At 41.4% G+C, this 24,197-nt stretch overlaps 1 protein-coding gene across 1 annotated transcript in view; it reads right to left on the reverse strand.

Moving 5' to 3' along the window:
• Mnd1 (meiotic nuclear divisions 1) overlaps positions 1–24,197 on the reverse strand; it is a 69,822-nt gene that overhangs the window by 21,955 nt on the left and 23,670 nt on the right. Inside the window, exon 5 of the mRNA XM_052731969.1 lies at positions 10,464–10,538. Within this exon, the coding sequence (XP_052587929.1) occupies positions 10,464–10,538 (75 nt within the window). The remainder of the gene's footprint in view (positions 1–10,463; positions 10,539–24,197) is intronic.

A 24,197-nucleotide genomic window follows, 5' to 3' on the forward strand; every position in this document is an offset into this window, starting at 1 on the left:
GGGATTAAAGGTGTGTGCCACCACTGCCTGGCTCTGTTTCTCTCCTAAACTGAATCAATCTCATATAGTCCAGGGTGGCTTTGAACTCACAGAGATCCAGACAGATCTCTGCCTCCCGAGTGCTAGGATTAAAGGTGTATGCCACCACTGCCTGGCTTCTATGTTTAATCTAGTGGCTTGTTCTGTTCTCTTATCTTCAGACAAATTTTATTAGGGTACACAGTATATTACCACAACTACTTGCTGTCTACATTCAGATTAAACATGCTTTGGTGGAAGAAAGAGGAGGAGAAAAAGCTAGAGAAGACAGGAGAAGCAAAGGGGTGAAGGTCTGTGTGAGCGCAGAAGTAAAATCTCTACCATGGTATTTAATGTCTTCATGCTTCTAGTTCCTCAAGTAGAAAAATGCAGTCACTTCTCATACTGCTGGCATGCAAAATGCACTTAAAAAGTTCCTGACAATGTCCTGGTGTTAGGGACTTCTTCAGCAGCTTTTCCATGGCTGATCCCTAACAGACAAGGAGTGAGTACTTCTGAAAACGTTGCTAAGACTTCCTTAGGAGCCTTTCTGATTACTATACCCTTTTGCTGGCTGAAAGCTCCATCCGTGGCTTGATGGTAGGCTCCTCCCCACCCACAGCTACACTGGCTAAGTGGATTGACTCATGCTCTGTTTCTAGACATGCTTATGCCACTATTCATTGATGGTGCTTCTATCAACCACAGAAAAAGTTAGAACAGGTTTGGGTGATACCTGGAGCTTCCCTTCCCTTAAATGGTTTACAGAAATTACCATCTTCTAATCCCTATCTGTGACTATGCTGGAAACTAACATAAAAAGAATAAATTTGAAGTAACGTGGAAGCACAAACTTCCTGTAAACCTGTGACATGGTCCTTTCTGCAATGTAACATTCTCAGATTGCTTCCTTTTACAGTCAAGTGACAGGAACTGAGGCCGATGTTGAGTGTCTAGGAGTTTGTGCTGATCTTTAATGTTAAAATCGAGAGATTTTGCTCAGTTGTTTGTCGTCCTTTTCTTCCCAGTGGTCGAGTGCTTGCCTAGCATGCACAAAGCCCTGGCTCCCAAATCTAGTATCACAAGAAGGAAAGAAACAGACCCTGCTTCTCTGCCCCTATCTCCAGCAGATCAAGCAGATCTCCTACAGCCTCCCCAACCCTTATCCCCAACCCCATCCCTCTGTCATAGCAACCAACTTCTGTAGGCACTTCCTGGGAACCTGCCTGCCACATCAGCTAGGAAAGCAGGTAGGCAATCTTCAGACCTATACTCTCTCTCCTCTCTCCAAATCTAATCCCCCAGTCTCATATCCCCAGCTCTGGAGCAGACCACCTGCTGCAGTCTCCTTTCCTCTCTGTCCCCATCTCTAGCAGATCACACAAATCTTCTCCTACAGGTTGCCACACTGCCCTCCTCCCCACATCCTTTTGTCCGAGCCCCCAACTCTAGCAGGCAATTTCGGGAAACCCAACAAACTACCAGCTCTGGCCTCTCCTCCCTCTTTGCACCCATTCCCAGGGGACTAAGCAGACCCTGGAGGCACAGCCTGTATTCCTCCCTCAGTGACCCCATCAGCGACCTCCTAGCCCTCAATCCCACTTCTAGCCCAGCTTCACCCTAAGTGTCAGGTTCCAATATCAAGAAACACATTCTAAAGGGAATCCCCAGTGGCCATACCTGTCAGGATCTCAGAAGCATTCCCTACAAGGCAACACACAGCCACCACACTCTCTTAAGAACCAGAGAGGGTAATAGAGACCAGGGAACAAAATATCCACCCAAAAAAGACAAGACCAGATATCAGCACCTAGAATTACAACTTTCCCAATCCCAGATGCCGAAATGCCAGTGTAAAAACACAATCAATAACAGCCAGGACAACATGTCTCTACTCAGTAACCCTACCATAACAGGCCTTGAGAAATGCAGCATAAGACAAGGACTTCAAAATAGCCTTTATGAATATGTTAGAGGTTCTAATAGAGGAAATTAATAATCCATTAAAGAAATCGATGGAAACACAAACAGTGGAATGAAAAAAGAAAACAGTTCAAGAACTGCAGGTGGACATAGAATCAATAACGAAAACCCAAACTGAGGGAAAACTGGAAATGAAAAAATGAGAAATTCAGACAGGATCCTCAGAGGCAAGCATCACCAAAAGAATACAAGAGATGGAAGAATCTCAGGCATTGAAGACAAGATAGAAGAAATGGATAGACCAGTCAAAGAAAATGTTAAATCTAAAAAATCCAGGCAAAAAAGATCCAGGACATCTGGGACATTGTGAAAAGACCAAATCTATGAATAACAGGAATATAGGAAAAAAGAAGAAGCCCAAAGCAAAGGTACAGTAAATATTTTCAACAAAGTCATAGAAGAAAATGTCCCCAATCTAAAGAAGGTGGTACCTATCAAGGTGCAAGAAGCATACAAAACTCCAAACAGACTGGACCAGAAAAGAAATTCTCCACATCACATAATAATCAAAACACTAAACATATAGAGCAAAGAAGGAGCATTAAACGGCCAAATAACATATAAAGGCAGACCTATTAGAATAACACCCCACTTCTCAATAGAGACTCTAAAAGCCAGAAGGGCCTAGAGAGACTCTGAGACTCTCAGATGCTACTCCAAAACTTTCCATCACAATAGGTGGAGAAAGAAAGTGATTCCATGACAAGACCAAATTTAAGCAGTTATGTATCTATAAACCTAGCCCTATAGAAGGCACTAGACATTGGTTCTCAACCTTCCTAATACTGCGACCCTTTAAAACAATTCCTCATGTTGTGGTGACTACCAACCATAAAATTATTTTATTTTCATTGCTACTTCATAACTGTAATTTTGCTACTGTTATGAATCATAATGTAAATATCTGTGCTTTCTGATGGTCTTAGGTGACCTCTGTGAAAGGGTTGTTCAACTCCCCCATAGGGGTTGCAACACACAGGCTAAGAACCACTGTGCTGGAGGGAAAACTTCAACCTGAAGGGCTAATGACACCCAAGAAAACACAAGGAATAAATAATATCAGACCAGCAAATCTAAAGAAGGGAAAGAAAAAACAACCAACAATAAAATAACAGGAATCATCAAACACTGCTCATTGATAAGTCTCAACATCAATGGTCTCAATTCCCCAGTAAAAAGACACATTGACAAAAAGGATCCAAAAACAGGATCCATGCTTTGGTTGCATCCAAGAAACACCCATTAACATCAAGGGCAGAATTCACCTCTGGGTAAAATGATGGAAAAAGATATCCCAAGCAAATGGATCTAAGAAGCAAGCCAGTATAGCCACTATATCTGACAAAATAGACCTCAAACAAAAAGTAATCAAAGAGATAGGGAAGGACACTACATACTCAAAAGAAAAATCAAAAAGAGGATATTGCAGTTCTTAACATCTATGCACCAAACACATGAGCACCCAAATTCATAAAAGAAACACAACTACAGCTTAAATCACATATTGACCTCACATAGTGATAGTGTACACAGCCCCTTGGATTTTAGTTAATTCCAGATATAGTCAAGTTCACAACCAAGAACAGCTATCACAAGTCCATCCCTTGTCAGCTTGACATAAAATCATATCTCTTTATGTATGCTTAATTTCCAAATGCAAACAATAACCAAGCCGTAATTATGCCTAACATGATATAACTATCGCACATACAATCGCAAATGCATTATATATTTCATCAGATAACTACAACCACAAACACATCATAAATTTGGAATGGGTGGCAATGGACATCATTTCAGTAGCTCAGACTTAAATATGATAATCACTGATATTCTCTTAAATGATGTTATATCACATGATAAAGAAATCGAGGAAAGAAAACAGAAATATCTGTATAAACACATTCTTAACAATTACAACAGAAACACTTATGTCAATTATAATCCTCATTTCTGCAACTGGTCACGTGGCCTTAGCTAGTATTTATAACTATCTTTCTCTGCTACCACTGTCCTTCCTCCACCCTCAGCAAGCACCTCAGCAGGTCTTGGCTTTTTTCCTGCAGGACTGACTCATACCCTCATTCCTCAAGAGTCGTGCCCTTGGTCATCCTGCCTGGATTAAGATGTTGTACTTTAATCACTAGACATAATTAACACCAAGAGATGATCCAAGGATCTCCTGCACTCCAGACATAATCTTTCTCACCTCCATTGTGAAGCAATCCAATTTCCCCTCTTAACACTGTTATTCCTTTCTTAGCCTGTTGACTTAAGGGCAGCAGAAGCCCAAAGTGGCCAGGTGGACGTCTGAACTTCCACTTCAATGGAATGTTTGTTGTGGCTCTCTGCAAGAGCACTCCCCACTCTGGAACCAAAACATTTAGGCCAGCAGAACTGAAGGTCGTGGGAATAGGAAACAAAAATTTTCCTAGTGGGTCACTAGGGGTGATAATGAATGGAACTACTCCCCTTTCCACCCCTTGATTCCTGGACCCATGGATCCTGTACCATATACTGAACAGCGATTCAAAGCATATACTACTGCCTTCTGGAGAACCTGCCCCAGCCCTCCAGGCTGCTGCCACCTAATTGGTGCTGTGATTGTGTCTTTAAAAGGCCATTCCATCTTTCTCTAAGGCCAGCTGCATGGTGAGAACATGGTAAAACCAGTGGACTCCATGATCATGGGCCCACTGTCACACTTCTCTGACTGTGAAATGAGTTCCCTGGTCAGAAGCGATAGTGTGTGAAATACCATGTCGGTGGATCAGGCATTCTGTAAGCCACAGGCAGTAGTTTTAGTAGAAGCATTACATGCAGGAAAGGCAAATCTATACCTAGAGTAAGGACAAACTGTTTTCCTTTTCATAGAGAAAGTGGTCCAATGCAGTCAGTCTCCACCAGGTCACTGACTGATCACCCCAGGGAATGGTGCCACATCTGGGGCTCAGTGGTGGTCTCCACTGTTGGCTGATCTGGCACTCAGCAGCAGCTGTAGCCATGGCAGCCTGAGAGAGTGAAGTTCGCATCATGGAGCCCATGTATAACCTCCATCTCTACTTCCATGGCCACTTTGTTCATGGGCCCACTCAGCAGTGACTAGGACGGCTGGGGAAAGATGCAGTCTATAAAATAGGTCATCCAATCTACTTGCTTATTGAACTCCTCCTCTGCTGAAGTCACCTGATAAGCATTTACATGGGACACAAGTATCTTCACATCCTTCACCCATTTGAAGAGACCTATCCATGTACTTCTTCTCCAGATGTCTTTCTCACCAATTTTCTAATCATGCTCTCTCCAAGTCCCTGACCATCCAGCCAATCCATTGAATACAGTCCATGAATCAGTGAACAGTTGCACATCTGGCCATTTCTACTTCCAAACAAAATGTATGACCATATGCAATGCCTGAAGTTCTGCCCACTATGACAATCTTCCTTCGCTAATGTCTTTCAGGGTTGTCTCAGAAAGGGGCTGTAATGTTGTAGCTGTCCACTTCTGGGTGATGCCTGTACAACATAAAGAACCAGAACCTAGTCTTCTCTTCCTTGGTTATACGGCACATCCCATGAGGTTGAGGTGCATTCTTGGCAGTTGATGGCATTGTAATGGGAATAGAAACCACAGGCATTTGGGTAACTTCTTCATGTAACTTGCTTGTGCTTTCAGGACCTGCTTGGGCCTGATCACATGTATGCCACTTCCATTTGATAATGGATTGCTACTGTGCATGTCCTACTTTATGGCTTGCTCATGATAGGCAGCTCAGATTGCATGGTAACTTGGTAGCCCATTGCCACACATTCAGTTTCCACTAAGGCCCAACAGCAGGCCAAGAGCTGTCTCTCAAGGGAGAATAGTTGTCTGTAGATGATGGTAGAACTTTGCTCCAAAATCCCAAAAGTATCTTCTGTGATTCACCTATAAAGGCCTGTCAAAGGCTCCGAACAGCACCCTGATCTGCCATTGACACCTCAGGTACCATAAGATCTGCTGAACCATATGGTCCAAGTGGTAGAGCAGCCTGGACCTGCTGAAGAGCCTTATCCTGTTCCAGGACCCACACAAAGCTAGCAGCTTTCTGAGTCACTTTGTATATGGGCCAAAGTAACACACCCAAGTGAGGAATGTGCCGTCCCCAGAATCCAAATAGGCCCACTAAACATGGTGCTTCTTTCTTGGTGGTGGGATATCATCATGCCCCACACCACTGAACTCCTAAAAATTTCACTAAAAATTTCAAGGTAGAAGGCTTTTGGATTTCCGTTGGATTTATTTCCTATTCTCTGAGGCACATATATGTTATGAATAAGTCCAAATGGTTGCTATCTTCTGCTCAATTGATCCAGTCATCATAATGTCGTCAATATAGTACACCAATGTGATATTTTGTGGAAGAGACAGATAATCAAGATCCCTTCTAAGTTCTGACACAGGGCTGGAGAGTTTATATATCCTTGAGGTAAAACTGTAAAGGTATACTGCTGGCCTTACCAACTGAAAACAAATTTCTTCTGGTGGTCTTTATCAACAGGTACCAAGGAAAAGGCATTTGTTAGATCAATAAATGTATACCATGTGTGAAGAGATGTGCTAATCTGCTCAAGAAAGGACACCATTTCTGGTATAGCAGTGGCAACTGGAGTCCCTACTTGATTAAGTTTTCGACAGTCAACTGTCATTCTCCATGATCTATCTGTCTTCTGCCTACCCAGATAGGATGGCTAAAGTGAGATGTGATGGGAATCATGACCCCAACATCTTTCAAGTCCTTGATGGTGGCACTAATTTCTGCAACTCCTCCTGGGATGCGATATTATCCTTTATTCACTATTTTCCTTGGCACAAGCAATTCTGAAGGCTTCCATTTGGCCTTTCAAACCGTAATAGCCCTCACACCACAGGCCAAGGAACCAATGTGGGAATTTTAAGTATGTCTTTCCCCAGTACACATTCTGGGACTGGGGAAATAACCACAGGATGAGTTCAGGGACCTAACAGACCTGTGAGTTGGGCTTCAGCACAAACTCCATTAATCACCTGACCTCCATGAGCCCTTATTTTAACCTGAGGGCCACAATACTTCTTGGGGTCTCCCCCAAGAATCAGTGCAATTCAGATCCAGTATCCAATAGATCCCAGGAAGTCTGACTGTTTCCTTTTCCCCAATGTACAGTTGCCCTTGTGAAAGGCCGCAGGTCCCTCTGGGGAAGGGCTGGGGAAAGGCTAACAGTAAAACCCAGGTATTTTATCAACGTCTTTCCTCAGGGGAGCCTAGCCACCCCTTCACTCAAGGGATTCTGGGTCTGCAAACTGGCTCACGTCTGGAAACTGATTAACAGGCTGAGATTCCCTTTTGCCATGATCCAATGTAGCCTTGTTTTTTGTTGCTTTTCTTTTTCATTTGTTGGAGAATTCTTCTGCTTATATAGATCAAACAAAAATGCAATATACTTTTTATCTATTTCATGCCTGAAAACACCATGATTGATTAGCCAGTACCAAAGGTCCATTTGAGTCATGCAACCATAAAAATCACTTTGCCCATGCTGCCCATTATGGGTCAGGCCATTATGGACATTGCTTTGTCTGGGCTGCCCACCATGATAACTACGATCATCTTGCCTTTGGCAATACAGTGCTGCTACCTGGCCCCTGCTACTTTGGGGCCCAATTAAACCCACAGAATTTAATTCATCCAACTGAGCAACAGCATTTCCAACCCTAAAGTCTGACACAAGGAGGAGGGCGACAACAAAGCTCGTCAGATGTGCTGGTACCCCTCACCATTTTGTGTCGTACAGGATTCATGAAGGGCATGTCCTCTCAGTGTTCCCATAGTGGAGGATAGGTTTGACACAGTGTACCCATTCTTGCATTGCAATTTCCCTGAGTCTTAAAATCCCGTCATCGACCCTAAGCCAAGAAATATCAGACATCTCCAACTTCCTTTTCAGTAGGCCATATTTTGACAAACGTTTCAGCCAACCACTCAAACAGATTTTTGACACATTTTTTTTTTGACAGAGAATCTATCTTAAACCTAGACTCTCCACTCAGTGAGCCCATGGCAATAAACTTTTATCCTAAACCTAGACTCTCCACTCAGTGAGTCCACGGCAATAAACTTCTGTCCTAAACCCAGACTCTCCACTCAGTGAGCCCACGGCAATGAACTTCTATCCTAAATCTAGACTCTCCACACAGTGAGCCCACGGCAATGAACTTCTATCCTAAACCTAGACTCTCCACTCAGTGAGCCCATGGCAATAAACTTTTATCCTAAACCTAGACTCTCCACACAGTGAGCCCACGGCAATGAACTTCTATCCTAAACCTAGACTCTCCACTCAGTGAGTCCACGGCAATGAACTTCTATCCTAAACCTAGACTCTCCACTCAGTGAGCCCACGGCAATGAACTTCTATCCTAAATCTAGACTCTCCACACAGTGAGCCCACGGCAATGAACTTCTATCCTAAACCTAGACTCTCCACTCAGTGAGCCCATGGCAATAAACTTTTATCCTAAACCTAGACTCTCCACACAGTGAGCCCACGGCAATGAACTTCTATCCTAAACCTAGACTCTCCACACAGTGAGTCCACGGCAATGAATTCTATCCTAAACCTAGACTCTCCACTCAGTGAGTCTACGGCAATGAATTTCTATCCTAAACCTAGACTCTCCACTCAGTGAGCCCACGGCAATTCACTCAGCCTGATCCAGGTTTATGGTCCTTCTACCATTATCCCACACCCTTAAAATCCATCCCACACATATTCCCAGACTTCTGTGTAAATGAATGAGCAAACTCACTAAGCTCTTTAGTAGTGTAGTGCACTTCCTCATGGACTATCCTTTCTACCTCCCCTCTAGGAGCTGGCTTAACCTTTAGTCTGGTTATAGGTCTAGAGGCAGCTAGGATATCAGTGTTATCTTGCCTAGCATCTCCTTAAGGGAAAAAAAATCACTGCTGGTTTAGCAGACAATAAAGGACTCATTTCCTCAGTCAAGGGCAGAAAAGGCAGTATTTCAGGGGGTGGGGGTGGGAGTACATTTTCTGTTGAGGATGGAGCGACTACCTCCTCAGGTGAGATAAACCCTTGAGAATCTGAAGGTTCAAAGTTCTTAGCCTCAACAGGGTGCTCCCACACATCTCCATCCCAAGTTACAGGATCCCATTCTTTACCAATAAATGCCCTTACTTTAATGCCCTCAGAGGCTGGGACTTGAATTTTCTGTGTAATTTAGCCAGTCTTATAAACAAGACTTTGGTTTGATTTCCTGCAACTTGAGCTCTTTGTCCTTCACTGTGTTCTGAGATGCTAGAAGCTAGTTGGTTTTATCACAGAGCACATTCTTTTCCTTTGTCAGTTATCTAGAGATGCTCGGAGCAACCAACTAGCATCATTTTCCTTATTTTTCTAGAAGCTGTCAAAATTTTTATATAGAGAGTTACGAAATCTGTTGCCTCTCACAATTGGTAAATCGGGATAATCAGATGTATTTGTTTCCTTAAGTTTGAAAAATAGTTCATACCATGGGCTTTCAATACTGTCCAAGTGTCTAGGAGAGGCTTCATAACTGGAGAGGCTTCAGAGTAACAGTAGGTGTCTGCAAACTGGAAAACCTATTCTAGATACTAAAAAAAATCATCCTTATACTTCTATTGCTCTGGAATCACTTCTGGGTATAATCACTAGATAGACAGATAGATGGTGATGATAGATAAATGGTAGATGATAGTTAAAGTGGTTTACAAGCTACGGTCCACCTAGTCCAACAATGGCTGTCTACCAAGGGAAAGTCCAAGAATCCAGTAGTTGTTCAGTCCATGAGGCTGGTTGTCTCAGCTGGTCTTTGGTCTATACTGGAATTCCAAAGAAGTAGGCTCTAATGCCACGAAGGAATGGACTTGCCAATTAGAGTGAGGGCAAGCAGGCAAGGAGAGCAAGCTTCCATCTTCCCTGTCCTTCATATAGGCTGCCAGCAGGAGGTGTGGCCTGGATGAATGTGAATCTTCCCACCTCAAAAGATCGGGATTAAAAGTGTATCTTCCCACTTCTGTCGATTTAATTAAGAAAACAATACCTCATGGGTACCTAATCACTTGTGTTTTTGTTAATTCCAGATGTAGTCAAGTTGACAACCAAGAATAACCATCACAAGAATATCATATTGATCATTTTCTATTATGTGCCAAAAGCTTTTACAATTCTTAAAATATGTACATAAGCATTTAATAGGGCTTTCTATGTACCATTAAACCTTTGCAAATATTGACTAGCTTAATCCACATAATAACCGAATGAACTGTATTTTATTATTTCCCATGTCACAACTGAGAAAATTAAGAACACAATTTAGGAGATTTTCAGACTCAGGCAGTCTGGCTCCAGGGTTTATGCTGCTACACACTTATATCATTAAAGAGTTTATAGACACAAACTTACCGTCTCTTGCCGGCCAATTCTAGCTCTCTCAATGCTCCTCTGTAGGTTTGTGTGCTTCTGGCTTCCCTCCGACAGCTAGAGAGAGAATCAAGCAGAGGAAATGGTTTACTAAGAAGACAAAATGAAACAGACTGTTGGTTCAGCTCTACGTTAGAAAAATCATTAAAGGCCACACTGAAAACCAATTTTTCTAATTTGAAGAAAATTATTAATCATCAGAATAGAACAAAAGAAAAGTGTCTAGGGTTGCTGTTGATTGCTATGATGAAACAACCACAACCAAAGGAATTTGGGGAGGAAAGGTTTTAGTCAGCTTACACTTCTATATCTATAATGCATCTCTGGAGGAAGTCAGGACAGGAACTCCAACAGGGCAGCAACCTAGAGGCAGGAGCAGATGCAGAGGCCATGGAGGAGTGCTGTTGAAAGGCTTGCTCCTCATGGCTTGCTTGCTCAGCCTGCTTTCTTATAGAACCCAGGACCACCAGCCCAGAGATGGCACCACCCACAATGGTCTGGGCCCTCCCCTATAAATCACTAAATAAGAAAATGGGCCAGGCATGGTGGTTCATGCCTTTAATCCAAGCACTTGGGAGGCAGAGGCAGGCAGATTTCTTTGAGTTTGAGGCCAGCCTGGTCTACAAAGTGAGTTCCAGAATATTTAGGACTGTTACACAGAGAAACCCTGCCTTGAAAAACAAAAACAAAAAACAAACAAAAATAGCCTGTCAAGTTGACATAAAATTAGCCTGCACAAAAAGTAAATGCTTTCTTCTTATTTCATCAAAAAAATAATGTCTTTAACTTTTTTTCAATTTTGGTTGTTCTGAGACAAGTTCTCACACCAGCCCTCACTAGCCTGGAACTCAAAGAGCCTGCCTTTGCCTCTCCAGGTGCTGGGATTAAAGGCGTGTGGCACTACACCCAGTCCATGAGTAATATGTCTTCAACATCTTTATGTAATCTTTAGCTGCTTTTCCATCTCTACCCACAAATAACTTCTACCTCATTACTTCAGTTAGAAATTGAATTTGAAAATTCAAAAATATCTCCTTTAAAAATCTGTATCCAAATTTCATTTCCCTTTTGACTAAGGTCTCTTAAGAACACCTCAGGCTGTTTCGTGTAGACTCATACTGTGCCTCTCTAGTCAGTCAGTACTATCCCATTTGTCCCCAGTAAAGCATCTACAGGAACTGCACACTTCACATATCTGTTACCTGCCGCCAAGTCTAGTCAGTTCACTAATGTATTCATCTTATTCAGCTTAGAAAGCAGATAAGTTCCATGTGGAAGTCATCCAGACAGTAAATACGGAAAATCCACAAGCATACCACTAGAAAAGACTGACAAATTTCAGGGCACACCTGACCCTCACAATTATTACTCTCACCTGAGTCTGTGAGTAAATAAACAACCACGGACAATTCCCAACCCCCAGTTTCTACCACATCTTTTAGTATAAATTAAGACATTTTAGACTCGTTTGAGTGGAGATAAGCCTTCTTAAAGATCTTCCATGCCTCTGTCTCTCTGGAGTCATATACATCTAGAAAGTAATTAATTTAATTTGTTAGCTGAGAAGGAGCTGACTTTTCACAATATAAATCTAGCTGTAGAGAGGGAGGTTAGTGTGTAAATACCAGTCTTGCTTAAATTCAGAAAGAGTATCTTTAGAAAGTCGGTGGCTTTCCTGGGGCAAGCAGAAGCACCGCCCACTTCCTTTACTGCTTCTCCAGCAGCAGCTCTGAAAGAGTAGGAGCTGCTCAAGGCCAGCGGACGTCATCACCTGGACAGCGAGGCCTCTTCTACAGACATTATTTTCCTAAGTTCAAACAGAACACATTCGGCGGGTTTCTGAGCCAAAACAAGCTTCAAGACTTTACATTTAGCAACAAGATTGAGTTCTTCATAACAAAGATTGCAATGTATTTTTTTTTAAAACCTCCATGTTTAAAAACACCCTGAAGGACCCACCTGAAATAATCTTTAAATATATATACATCACTTCAATTCAGGAACAGGGAAATTCTCCAATTAAAATAATATATATATACATCTTTAAAAACATGGAAAATGTTTTATAAAACAACCAGACACATTAGCCTTAAAGTTAAGAATTACATAAAACATGCTAATAGGTAGTGGATATATATACACACATATAAAATGAAGCACTCCAGGTACATGTCTACTTATAATCATTTACATCTTAAAAGCATTTGAAAGGTAACTCATTCAATACTTCCCCAATTCTGATAATAATCTTATGTAGACACATATATCTTAGTATTTTATTTTTACTTATTTGTCTCTCACTTGTGTGCAGATATCCACAGAGACCAGAAGAGTGCGTCATACCCCCTGGACTAGAGTCACATCCAGTTATGAGCCTCCATATGAAGTGTGTCCTAGGAATGGAACCCAGTCCTCTGGAAGAGCAGCAAATGCTCTTAACCACTGAGCCAGCAGCTCTCCAGCCCCCACCTCAGCACTTTAAACATGAATCACTGCATCCACAAGTTGTCACGTTTAGTATCTTGGTAATACAGGATGCAAACAATAGGATACGACACTTCTGAAGAGCTGCTTGGTCCCTGTTAGCTTTCAGACACTCACCCCAAATACCATGGGAGCCACAGCTCTTGATAGGCTGTGTTTGCCATCAGGCTTTGGATTCTGCTTTGTTTTTAGGTTTTGCTTGTTTTGATCTATACAGCTATTAGAAGTACATGGCTATGGTTCCTAATATGCCCTGTGGGATTACATGAAACCAGGGCTTTGAGGGGAATGAGCTGAGACGTGTGTGGATCACGTGAGCCAGCAGTTCTCAAGCAGTGGCACGCATCAGAATAAGGAACTGTATGTTTAGTAGGCTGCTGCTCCCACCTCCTGAGCATCTAAATAGAACAGTGGTGGGGTTCTGATCCCCGACTCCTTGAGCACTAGGCAAGCATTCTGCTACTGAGTTATAGTCCAAAGAATCTGCATTTATAAATTTCTCAGGTGATGCTAATCCTACTGGTCATGGGTTAACAATTTATAGAAATACTGATCTAAATAAAATTTTGTTTTCTCTAAGTAACAAACCCAACTGAAGCAATAAGGTATTAATATATGGGAAAATATAATCTACCTTCTAAGAGAAAGCAAGTAACTACTATATACTGTAGTTTGAACTAGAAAGTATCTCAGTATCTCTGTATTTAAAATCAAAAGCCCACACTTACAAAAAAAATTAAAAAGATGGTATTTTATATTTTTAAAAGGTATTCACCACAAAATTCCTTTAAAGACCACTATTCTTGGCTGGGGTGATGGCGCACGCCTTTAATCCCAGCACTCGGGAGGCAGAGCCAGGTGGATCTCTGTGAGTTCGAGGCCAGCCTGTTCTACAGAGTGAGATCCAGGACAGGCACCAAAACTACACAGAGAAACCCTGTCTCAAAAAACAAAAACAAAACAAAAAAGACCAAACTATTCTAGTATATGTCTATAAAGTGAACCAGAATCAATTATATACTATACTAAATCCATTTCCATATTTCACTAAGGCTAATGATAATAATTTTTAAAACCTAGTATGCCAGAACAAATGGCAGCAGCTGGAACAGTAAAAACTACCTATAACAAGAAAAAAACAGGTATCATATTTAGATTTGAGACTCAAACACAATACTCCTCTCTGAGTACATTGGAAGCCACCTAGTAAAGACATAGGGTAGAAAAAAACAGAGGCCCTACTGCACACATACCTTCTCAGAAGTGCTATTGCTTTACACTCAGACACAGACCAGTATAAGTAACATTTCAAAATGTAAACCAAATTACCCTAGTATAATGCTTTACAATTCACTATTTTCAGATAAATTTTGAACGTGTGTGTATATATCATAAAGAACACACACACACACACACACACACACACACACACACACACACACACACACACACGTTCTTTATGTTAGACAAGGTCTCACTATGAAGTCCTGGCTGTCCTGGAACTCACTATGTAGATCAAGCTGGCCTCAAACTCACATATGCACCAGCCTCTGCCTCCTGAGTGCTAGGATTAAAGGCGTGTGCAACCAAGTCCATCAGGTCTACATTATTTTAAAAACAAGTTTGTTTTTCAGAGCACTTTAGGTCCACAGAGAGTTGAGCAACAGATACAGACTTTCTCATGTACCTCAATTCTACATATACACAGCCTCCTCACTATCAAAATCTCACACCAAATGGTACATTGGCCACAGTTTATGAGCCTACACTGACATCACCATCACTGAAGTCCATGGTACATTAGGGCCCACTGGTGGTGTCACTCTGGGGACTTTAGGGAATGTACCCACCATTAAAGTCTCATACAGAATAGTTTCACTGGTCACAATTCTCTATGCCCCATCAAGTTATCTTTCCTCTCCTAGAATGGCTTTTTTCACTTAGCAATTTGCACTGAATTCCCACTGAACACCCAATCATCCTACAGCTTACAATAACCAATTTCTTTTCATCAGTGCATAATATTCTACTATCTGGGTAACTTTCAGTTTGTTCTGCCATTAAGCTAGTAAACACCCTATTTGCTCCCACGTGTGGGTAATTATGAATAAATCTACTACAAACATCTGTACAGATTTTGTACAAAACTCACTTGGTAAATGCCATGGAGTACAACTGTTGGGTCACAGGATAAAAAGTATGCTTACTTTAATAAGAAACTGCCCAAATGCCTTCAAACAGTGGCTGCACAATTTCTATTCCCAACAGGCACAAATGGACAATTCCTTTTCTCTGCACCCTCCTAGCACCTGGGTCACCATGGCCATGTGTATGTGTAAGTACTTGCATGTATGTATGTGTATCACGTTATGTACCTGGTGCCCACGGAGGCTAGAAGAGGGTTTTGGACCCCTTGGAAATGGAATAAATAGGCAGTTGTGAACCACCAGGTGGGGGCTAGGAACCAAACTTGGATCTTCTGGAGGAGCAGCCAACCTTAACCACTAAGCCATCTCTCCAACTTCTTTTTAAAAATTTTAATTATGGAAAAGAAATGCAAAATGCATCATTTAACATATTTTATTCAATGACATTAAATCCATTCAGGCTGCTGCACAACCTTTGCCACTATCCATCTGCAGAACATCTTCATCATCCACCTATCCATTCTCCCTACTCGTCTACCCATGGAACCATTATTTTACTACTGGTTTGCTTCTGCCTAATCTAAATACCTGACATAAATGGAACCACAAATATCCTTTTGTATTTATTTTACTTAGCATGCTTCAAGGACCACCTGTGCTGTAGCACATACCACAATTCCACTCCTTTTAAAGGCTGAACAAAATTGTATTCTGTGTGCACCACATATTATATAGTCACTGATAGCCATCTGGATCATCTCCTCCATTGTGAAGAACACTGGCATACAAGTGCCTGTTTGAGTCCCTACATCTTATTCTTTGCTTTTGCGGGGTAAGGAGTACTGCAAGGATTGAACCCAGGGTCTTCATACCTTACTTACACTTATTTTCTTTTATTGTGATAATGTCTATCCCACTGGTTGTAACATGTTAACTTATACTTTTGGAATTTTGTGATTTACCAGCAGTATAAAATAGGCTAATCCTTGCAAGTTCCCCCAAAGTGGATACTGGCAAACATTTAAAAGTTTGCTAATCTTATGGTTGAAAAGTGACAATCATCATTGTTTTCCTTTTATTTGATGTTTCTAATCTTTGTGTATATAGGATGTGTGTATTGCACAAGTGTGTGCATCCATGCCAGGGGCACACTCTTGCCATAGTGCTCCTGTGGAGGTCAGATAGCAACCATGGGTTGGTCCTCACTTTCCACTTTGAAACAAGGTGTCTTTGTTTACTTTTGCCTCTGCCAGGCTATATGCCCATGAGCTTCCAGGGATGGCACGTCTCTGCCTATCTCTGTGTAGTAGGTACTTGGGAATCATACATGTGTGCTGTCTCACCCAGTTTTTCATGGGTTCTGAAGATTTGAACTCAGGTCCTTGTTAAAGTATGGAAATGCTTTACACACTGAGTCACCCACCCTCTTAGATTGATTTCAATTATTGATATTTAGTCAATCTTCACATTTTTATCGATCAAGTTTCTTTTCTTATAGTGCTGAGAATTGAACCTAGAGCCTTGAATATGCTAAATATGCACTCCACAGCTAAGTTATACTCTCAGTCCCATACTATTTCTTTTCATTATTAAAATAAAACCATTATATTGCTCATGCTGTGTATGAGTGGTCATGCATGTCACAGCTGTGTATGGAGGTCAGCCGGCAATACTGTGGCATTAGCTCTCACACCCAACCTTCACATGGGTTCGTTTAGGCTTCTCCTCACAGCCTTACTATCTTGTCTAGTCCTGGCAACACCAATATTCAACGACAGCAACACTGTATTTGTTCAGTTTTCTGCCGGGTACAAATCTCACCTCATGATCCTCGTCTTTTTAAGAAAGCAAGCTTGATGATGGTGCTGCAAGAACAGTGAGCCGGGCAGTAAGCCGAGCACAGCCTATTGCTGGTTCCTCCTCTCCAGCACATTCTTGGTCCTTTGTGAGCTGCTTTAGTGCATGAATTAAAAATTACCTATAAAAACCTAGTGGATGTTGGTTATCATGCATTAGACAGACAGACAGGCACTGACGTCTTTACAATGGCTTTCCTCACTCAAGTGTATGCCGCCCCGTTGAGTTAGGAGTTCTGGGCCCTAGGAAGTGCATGGTACTTTTTATTTGTTTCTTGTTAAGATTTAAAATTAAATTTGGTTTTGGTGCTACTAGGAGATAGGCAATGACCACAACCAAGCTAACATTTGTAGTGAATTGAAGTGTTAGAGGTTAGTCAAAATGTAAATGTGTAGCCTTGTAAATACGAAAATCAACAAATTCAAAGTTGAAATTGTTTTGTATCCAATCTAAAGTTAAGTGGGTTTAAAAATAATTAGAGCCAGGTGGTGGTGGCACACACCTTTAATCCTAGCACTTGGGAGGCAGAGCCAGGCTCTCTGTGAGTTCAAGGCCAGCCTGGTCTACAGAGCGAGATCCAGGACAGGCACCAAAACTACACTGAGAAACCTTGTCTTGAAAACCAAAACAATAATTATAATGTAGGACAGTCATGGTTATAAATAAATATAAACACTGGGGAAATGATAAGACCCTATATCTGAATTTGATTTGGTGCAATCATGTAAGTTTGAACCACCCCCTTGGGTCAAAAAGTAGCTCAATTTAAACACAAACGCAACTAACGGGGCTAAATTTTTATGAAATGTCTATAAAACACTGAGCAGCTAGACACAGTATCAGGATGGAAATACCAAAATTTATAAAATACTGATGATCTTTTGGGGGCAAAATAGGGCAAACAAATTGAAATGAGGGTTGTTTGGGGAAATTAATGGCAGGCGTGATTCTGACACTCTGCCACCACCTGGTGGCATGGCATCAGCGGTCCAGGTCTTGTGGAGTGGATCTTTCCAGACCGGATGACTTATAGTGGGGAATATAACTCGGGAGAATGACTCTCACAAGCCTGGATCTCCTAGGAAACAGGAAACAGTGTTTGGGGGATGGGCTATGGAATTTCATAGCTAGTCCAGGGTCATCCTTTTCAACCTCATCATGAAGCTTCTACAGCAGAGGAGAGTCATTTTTAGGAAGTCTGGAAGCCTAGCCTGAAGCTACCACAAGAGCAAACAAATAGTAAACATTTTCTTAAATCTCTGATGCCTTAAAAGTGGTACCAAATTCAAGTATTTCAACTGCTTTAATCATTGACTATTTTTAAACTATTTCAAATCGTTTACCAATAAAATACTTGCATACTTGTTTCTCCCATGTCCAGTGTTCGAGTCACCCTATCTCTGCAAACAGTATTTAATTCTTAGTTATCTGGGACAACAGAGAAATAGTAATAACATTCAACTTAAAAGGCTAGCTTCCTTTGCTGTGTTGTCCAGCTGGCATCTAAGGATCCTCCTACCTTAGCCTCCTGAGCAACTGGGACACACAGCTTAGAAGGCTTTACTTTTAATGCATATGGATGTCATTCGGCAGACCCTCTCAGTTACTCCTCTACAGTCTTTCTTTTTGTTTCGTTTTGTTTTGTTTTTCCAGACAAGGTTTCTCTGTGTAGCACTGGCAACCCCGAAACTCTGTAGACCAGACTGGCCTTGAACTCACAGAGATTCGCCTGCCTCTGCCTCCTGGTGCTGGGATTAAAGGCTTGTGCCACAACAGCCCAGCAGTCTTTCTTTCTTAACAGAGCTTCAATTTCTGTTCAGACTACAGTGGTAACGTGCTCTGAAAGAATGGATGCTCCCAGAACATCCCTTTAGTATAAGCCTGTTTACTCAGACTTAGCCAATGAGATATAGACAGAAGCCTGCTTGGGGAAGGGGGCATGCTGACACTTCATCTTGTATAAAAGGAGGGGGAGGGAGAGAGAGGGAGAAAAGGAAAGGAAAGAAGAGGAGGAGAGGGGGAGAGGGAGAGAGGGAAGGGGACAACCTATTCTCTGGACACCATTGAGGACTTAGGAATCTCAGTAAGTTATGCTTACAACCAAAACGGGAAAGCCAAATGTCAAAGACAGTCTAGACTTCAGACAATGTGTGGTGCAAGTAGTCAACCTTGAGAAGGCTACCTCCAACTTCTTAACATCAGATAATGAATTCCCATTATCCTATTATGCAAGCCAATTTGAATCTACTTTTCTCTTATTTGTTCACACATACAAGAAAGAGCACATATAAGAATGTCAACAGTAGAGGCAGGAGAGAGAGGCTCAGATGTTAGGAGGGTACATTGTTCTTCTGGAAGACCTGAGTTTGGTTCCCAGGATCCACATCAGGCAGTTCACAACTGCCTGTTACTCCAGCTCCAGGAGATCTGACATACCTCTACACACATACAAAAACTTAAAAATTAACTTTTAAAATGCTTTAAGAATGGTAAGTGTTTAGCTTTAAGTGAGTAATAATACAAATTTATTTTAGAAAAATACCAATATGACTATTTTAAAATATCAGAGCAGCCGGGCGGTGGTGGCGCACGCCTTTAATCCCAGCACTCGGGAGGCAGAGCCAGGCGGATCTCTGTGAGTTCGAGGCCAGCCTGGGCTACCAAGTGAGTTCCAGGAAAGGCGCAAAGCTACACAGAGAAACCCTGTCTCGAAAAACCAAAAAAAAAAAAAAAAAAAAAAAAAAAAATATCAGAGCAATATGAACTTTTGTAGCTTGGCAAGTTCTTGTTTGCTAATGTCTATGAGAGACACAGGTCTGGAGTAAGCAAGCTGGTAGAACAACAGACCCTTAACTTGTAAGGCAGACACTGCAAAGACACTAAGCAGCTGGCTCCTCCTCAGAGCTGCTAAGCGGGTTGTTAAGGATAAGGAATGGGACTGGGCTCCTTCGGAGACTCAGTGCAGGTGTATGTACAACAGACACCAGCAGAGGTCTACACAAGTTCAAATGCGATCTGCAAGCCGGACTCAACCTGGAATGCCTAACAGCTCTGAGGAGAGGGTATCTCTGACAGTAAACGCAGTCTTACTTGCTGAAGTGACTCCATAAACTTGGACAGGGTTTACTAAAGTGTATTTCACAGAACACTAACAGCTCAAGGGAACAGACCAAGACAGACTTGCAATGCATACTGTCAGATTAAAGGGTCAGAAAATCCAAAATAGTTACTTCTGTGAACTCATCATTCTCAGATTCCTTTGATTACAGAACCTCGTTTTCAGTAACATATTACATCTGTTACACAGGATCCTGTCAAGTATAATTCAGGCAAAATGGCAGAAAAATGAAATGATGAAGTTAAAAATACACACTTAATTGTTCCCACATAACTTCATTCCCAAAGCTAAGTTTTTTAAAAAGTCAAGCTTACACCAGGGTTACAATAATCATGTCTACATAACGGAAATCATTTTTTACTGCTGTATGTTATAGAGTGGAAGGAAAGGAAAAAACTAGGGCCAGGGAGAAGGCTGCTAGACCAAATAAACAATACTTGGGATGAACCCAGGCTGTTGATGCAGGTGAGCTCAGGCAGTGATGCAGTGATTAATGCCTTTGTTCAACACCTAGCATATCTCTATGTATCTGTTACTGCATTACATGCTAGCAACAAAAGATGAGCGAGCCACAGTCCCTTCCCTGAAAGAATGTCTGGCATGGCTCTAGCTGACACAAAGGCTTCTTCGTGCTACAGAGGAAGTGTGTCTACAATAGCTGTGATGGTTGATAATGATGTGATGTGGGAAGACTCAATGTAAATCCCTTTGCTCTTAAGTTATTTACTTCAGGTATTTTGTGAGATGGGAGTGAGTAACACATCATTCTTCACGAATACGTATGAAGGACAGTGTGTGGAGCTATCACAATGATGTGTTACCATGTGTCTTATTTTATGTCCTGTCCATCAGTCATTATGCTTGCCATGGCAAACCACAGTCACTAAACGAATTTCAACAGATAGTTTTTATTAAAAATATTTCTAGTCATCTATATAACCCCAAAGTAGACCTACTCTTTAGAGATTCAATTTTAGCTGTAAACATCTATATGCCTATTTCTAAACACTAGTTAGGGGAAATACAAAACAAACAAACAAAACAAAACAAAAAACCACCTTCAAACTGAGAACATCTTTCAGTGTCTCCAAAACTACAATAAAATCTAGCTTCATGTTCTTTTCTTTTTTTTTTCAGAATGAAATGCTTATTATACACCAATTTCTAGAAAGTCTGGTCTGAACTATCCTCTAAACCAAAACCTGAATAAAGAACTACAAAAGTTCGGGAGGAGGGGGATTCATAATTCTTACTTATTAAAAAAAAATCCATTAAAATTGCTATATAGCTGCTGCCATGCTAATTAAATTCTTATTTTTAAGAAGTCATATTTTAATTACATATTTAAAATATTGCTGTGACTTTTAAAATGTCAATAAAGTGCATACAACATTTCCTACCTTAACCATTTCTAAGTGTACCACTCAGTACTGCTGTAACCAACCTCCAGAAAGGTTCATCTGCAAACCGAAACCTACATCTGTTCAACAAGACCTCCCTCTTCACCTCCAGACCTGAGTAACCTCACTTCCATTTTCTGTTAGAGCCTGGTTACGCTTCATGTTCCATGAAGAATTATGTACATACACACATTGTACTTGTAGAGAACAGGGGCAAAATACTGCCACACTCCTCACCTGGGCATAGAATCTCTTAGAGACCAAGTTGGAGCAATGGAGACATGGGCAAGAACCTGATTACTGGTCTTGTGTTCAAGACTCGAGTTTCCTCCATGTCTTCCTGCCTTCCTTTGTAAGCCTGAAGACAGGGATGGTTATTTTAAGGATTAACTTCAAGGTCATTCTTGATTTTTAACAATTTTTTTTTTATTTTATTGGATCACCTGGAGCTGGAGTTACAGGTGGTTGTGAGTCGCAGCTATGGATGCTGGAACATAACTCAGGTCTTCTGTAAGAACAGAATAAATTCCTAACTGCTAAGTCATCTCACTCCAGCCCCCTGACAATTTCTTTCCATCTTTTAGGGTGCAGAGAAATGTCACTTCACCTCGGGGTTTCTTCAAGCTACACACAAATTCATCACAACAGTGACTTGTGAGAAGGATCTAGTCACTTCTACTTTCACTGGAGCTGAAAGAGCTAAAAACTTCTGGTGACCCCCAACCATAAAATCATTTCATTACTACTTCATAACGTAATTTGCTACTGTTATGAATCGTAATATTTGATATATGACCCCAAAGGGGTCTCGACCCATAGGTTGAGAATAAATCAAATACCAAAACATGTATTTCAGAAGAAATGAGATAGAAATATGCCTTGTTATTTTCAGCATCGTATAGGAAGCTTTTCTTGCCTATTACAGACTTTAATACATGAGAATACAATTGTGTCACCTCTCTTAGAGGGGCTAGTTTAAAAACTATTTCTTCAGTCCAGCCCAGATATTTATTATAGCTTTTAAAAAAAATAACTATACCTCATTATTCTCAGCAAAATTAATAATATGTTAACCACATTAAGCAGAGGAAGGGAAAGTAACAACACTGTCTTCCAAGCTTATAATTGTTTGAACCAACCAAGTTAGCAATTAAAAAAAAAAAAAGTAAATTTATTCTGGAAATTTTCAGTTTCCTCTGCTTGGTGTACATGACAAAACCTAACCAACCACTAAGACATCCCATAATAATATGACCCCAATATGACTTCCAACTTTATGTGACCACATAACAAAAAAGTCTGCACATACTCTTCCTAAGCTAATCATCAACTATCAACTAAATGTAATTGTTTTGGTCTTCTCTTGATTAACAGCATGGGCCACAGTCAAAATGCATAGATTCGCCGGGCGGTGGTGGCGCACGCCTTTAATCCCAGCACTCGGGAGGCAGAGCCAGTCGGATCTCTGCGAGTTCGAGGCCAGCCTGGACTACCAAGTGAGTTCCAGGAAAGGCGCAAAGCTACACAGAGAAACCCTGTCTCGAAAAACCAAAAAAAAAAAAAAAAAAAAAAAAAAATGCATAGATTCAAATCTTCCTTTCCCATCTCCTAATATTATCACCTTGGGCAAGTTATTCAACCTGTGGGTCCCTCAGTTTCCTCCTATGTAAAACATAGTTAATAACAATATTGATGCCTCATACAGGTATAAGAATCATAGGAGGCTCTTAACTGAACCTGCCTAAGGATAACAGTCCTCAGTTCCTCTTCACACATCTCCACCTTTCATCTAAACCAGCATTTCTCAACCTGTGGGTCGAGACCCCTTTGGGGTCACATATCAGATACTATGATTCATAACAGTAGCAAAATTACAGTTCTGAAGTAGCAATGAAATAATTTTATGGTTGGGGGTACCACTGTTAGCATTCAGGCATTTCCGCTGGCCTGCCCACAAGGATTGATCATTGTCACATCATCGTCAGCCACCAAGATGCAACATTGCTGCTACTGCCACCATGAGCCACAAACTCTCCCTGTGCACATGCGCCACATCCTCTTACAAAAAGCAAGTGCCTTCTCTCCCCATGCTTTTCCTTCTCCCCTCACTCAGAGGCCGCCTCTGCACACACCGCACCCCAATAAACCTCTCACATGGGATCTGCTGCACAGTGTGATTCCAACCTGCCAAGGTACCTTCCATCGTTAAATCGTTATAATCACAACGTGAGGAGCTGTATTAAAGGGTTGCAGCCTGAGGAAGGTGAGAACCACTGATTCTAAGCCTACCCCACTTTCAGCTCAAAAGGACAGTTTGTAAAAATGCTATACGTCTTCATAAAAGCCTTCTTTGGCGTGAGATGGCTCAGTGGGTAAAGGCACTGGCCGCCAAGTCTGACCACCTTCCACGTGGTGAAAGGAGAGAACCGACCCCTGCAGCTGTTATCTGTTCCATACATGTACTCTGGCATGCGCACACACACATACACCCCTACACGGACGGACGGACAGACGGATAGACGGACGGACAGGCAGACAGACAGATGTAATTTAAAGAAAAATTTAAGAGCCTTGTCTTTGTCCTAAACTGTATAACAGAATTTACAGCAAAGCTTGGCATTGCCACTAATATATTAAACATTATACAGGCAACTTTTTGTAGTTTCTTGTTAATTATTTCCAAGTAAGTTAGATCACTACACTTTATCAA

Source organism: Peromyscus californicus, unplaced genomic scaffold (assembly GCF_007827085.1).
Source record: "Peromyscus californicus insignis strain IS unplaced genomic scaffold, ASM782708v3 Scaffold_9__1_contigs__length_137607984, whole genome shotgun sequence".
Taxonomy (NCBI): domain Eukaryota; kingdom Metazoa; phylum Chordata; class Mammalia; order Rodentia; family Cricetidae; genus Peromyscus; species Peromyscus californicus.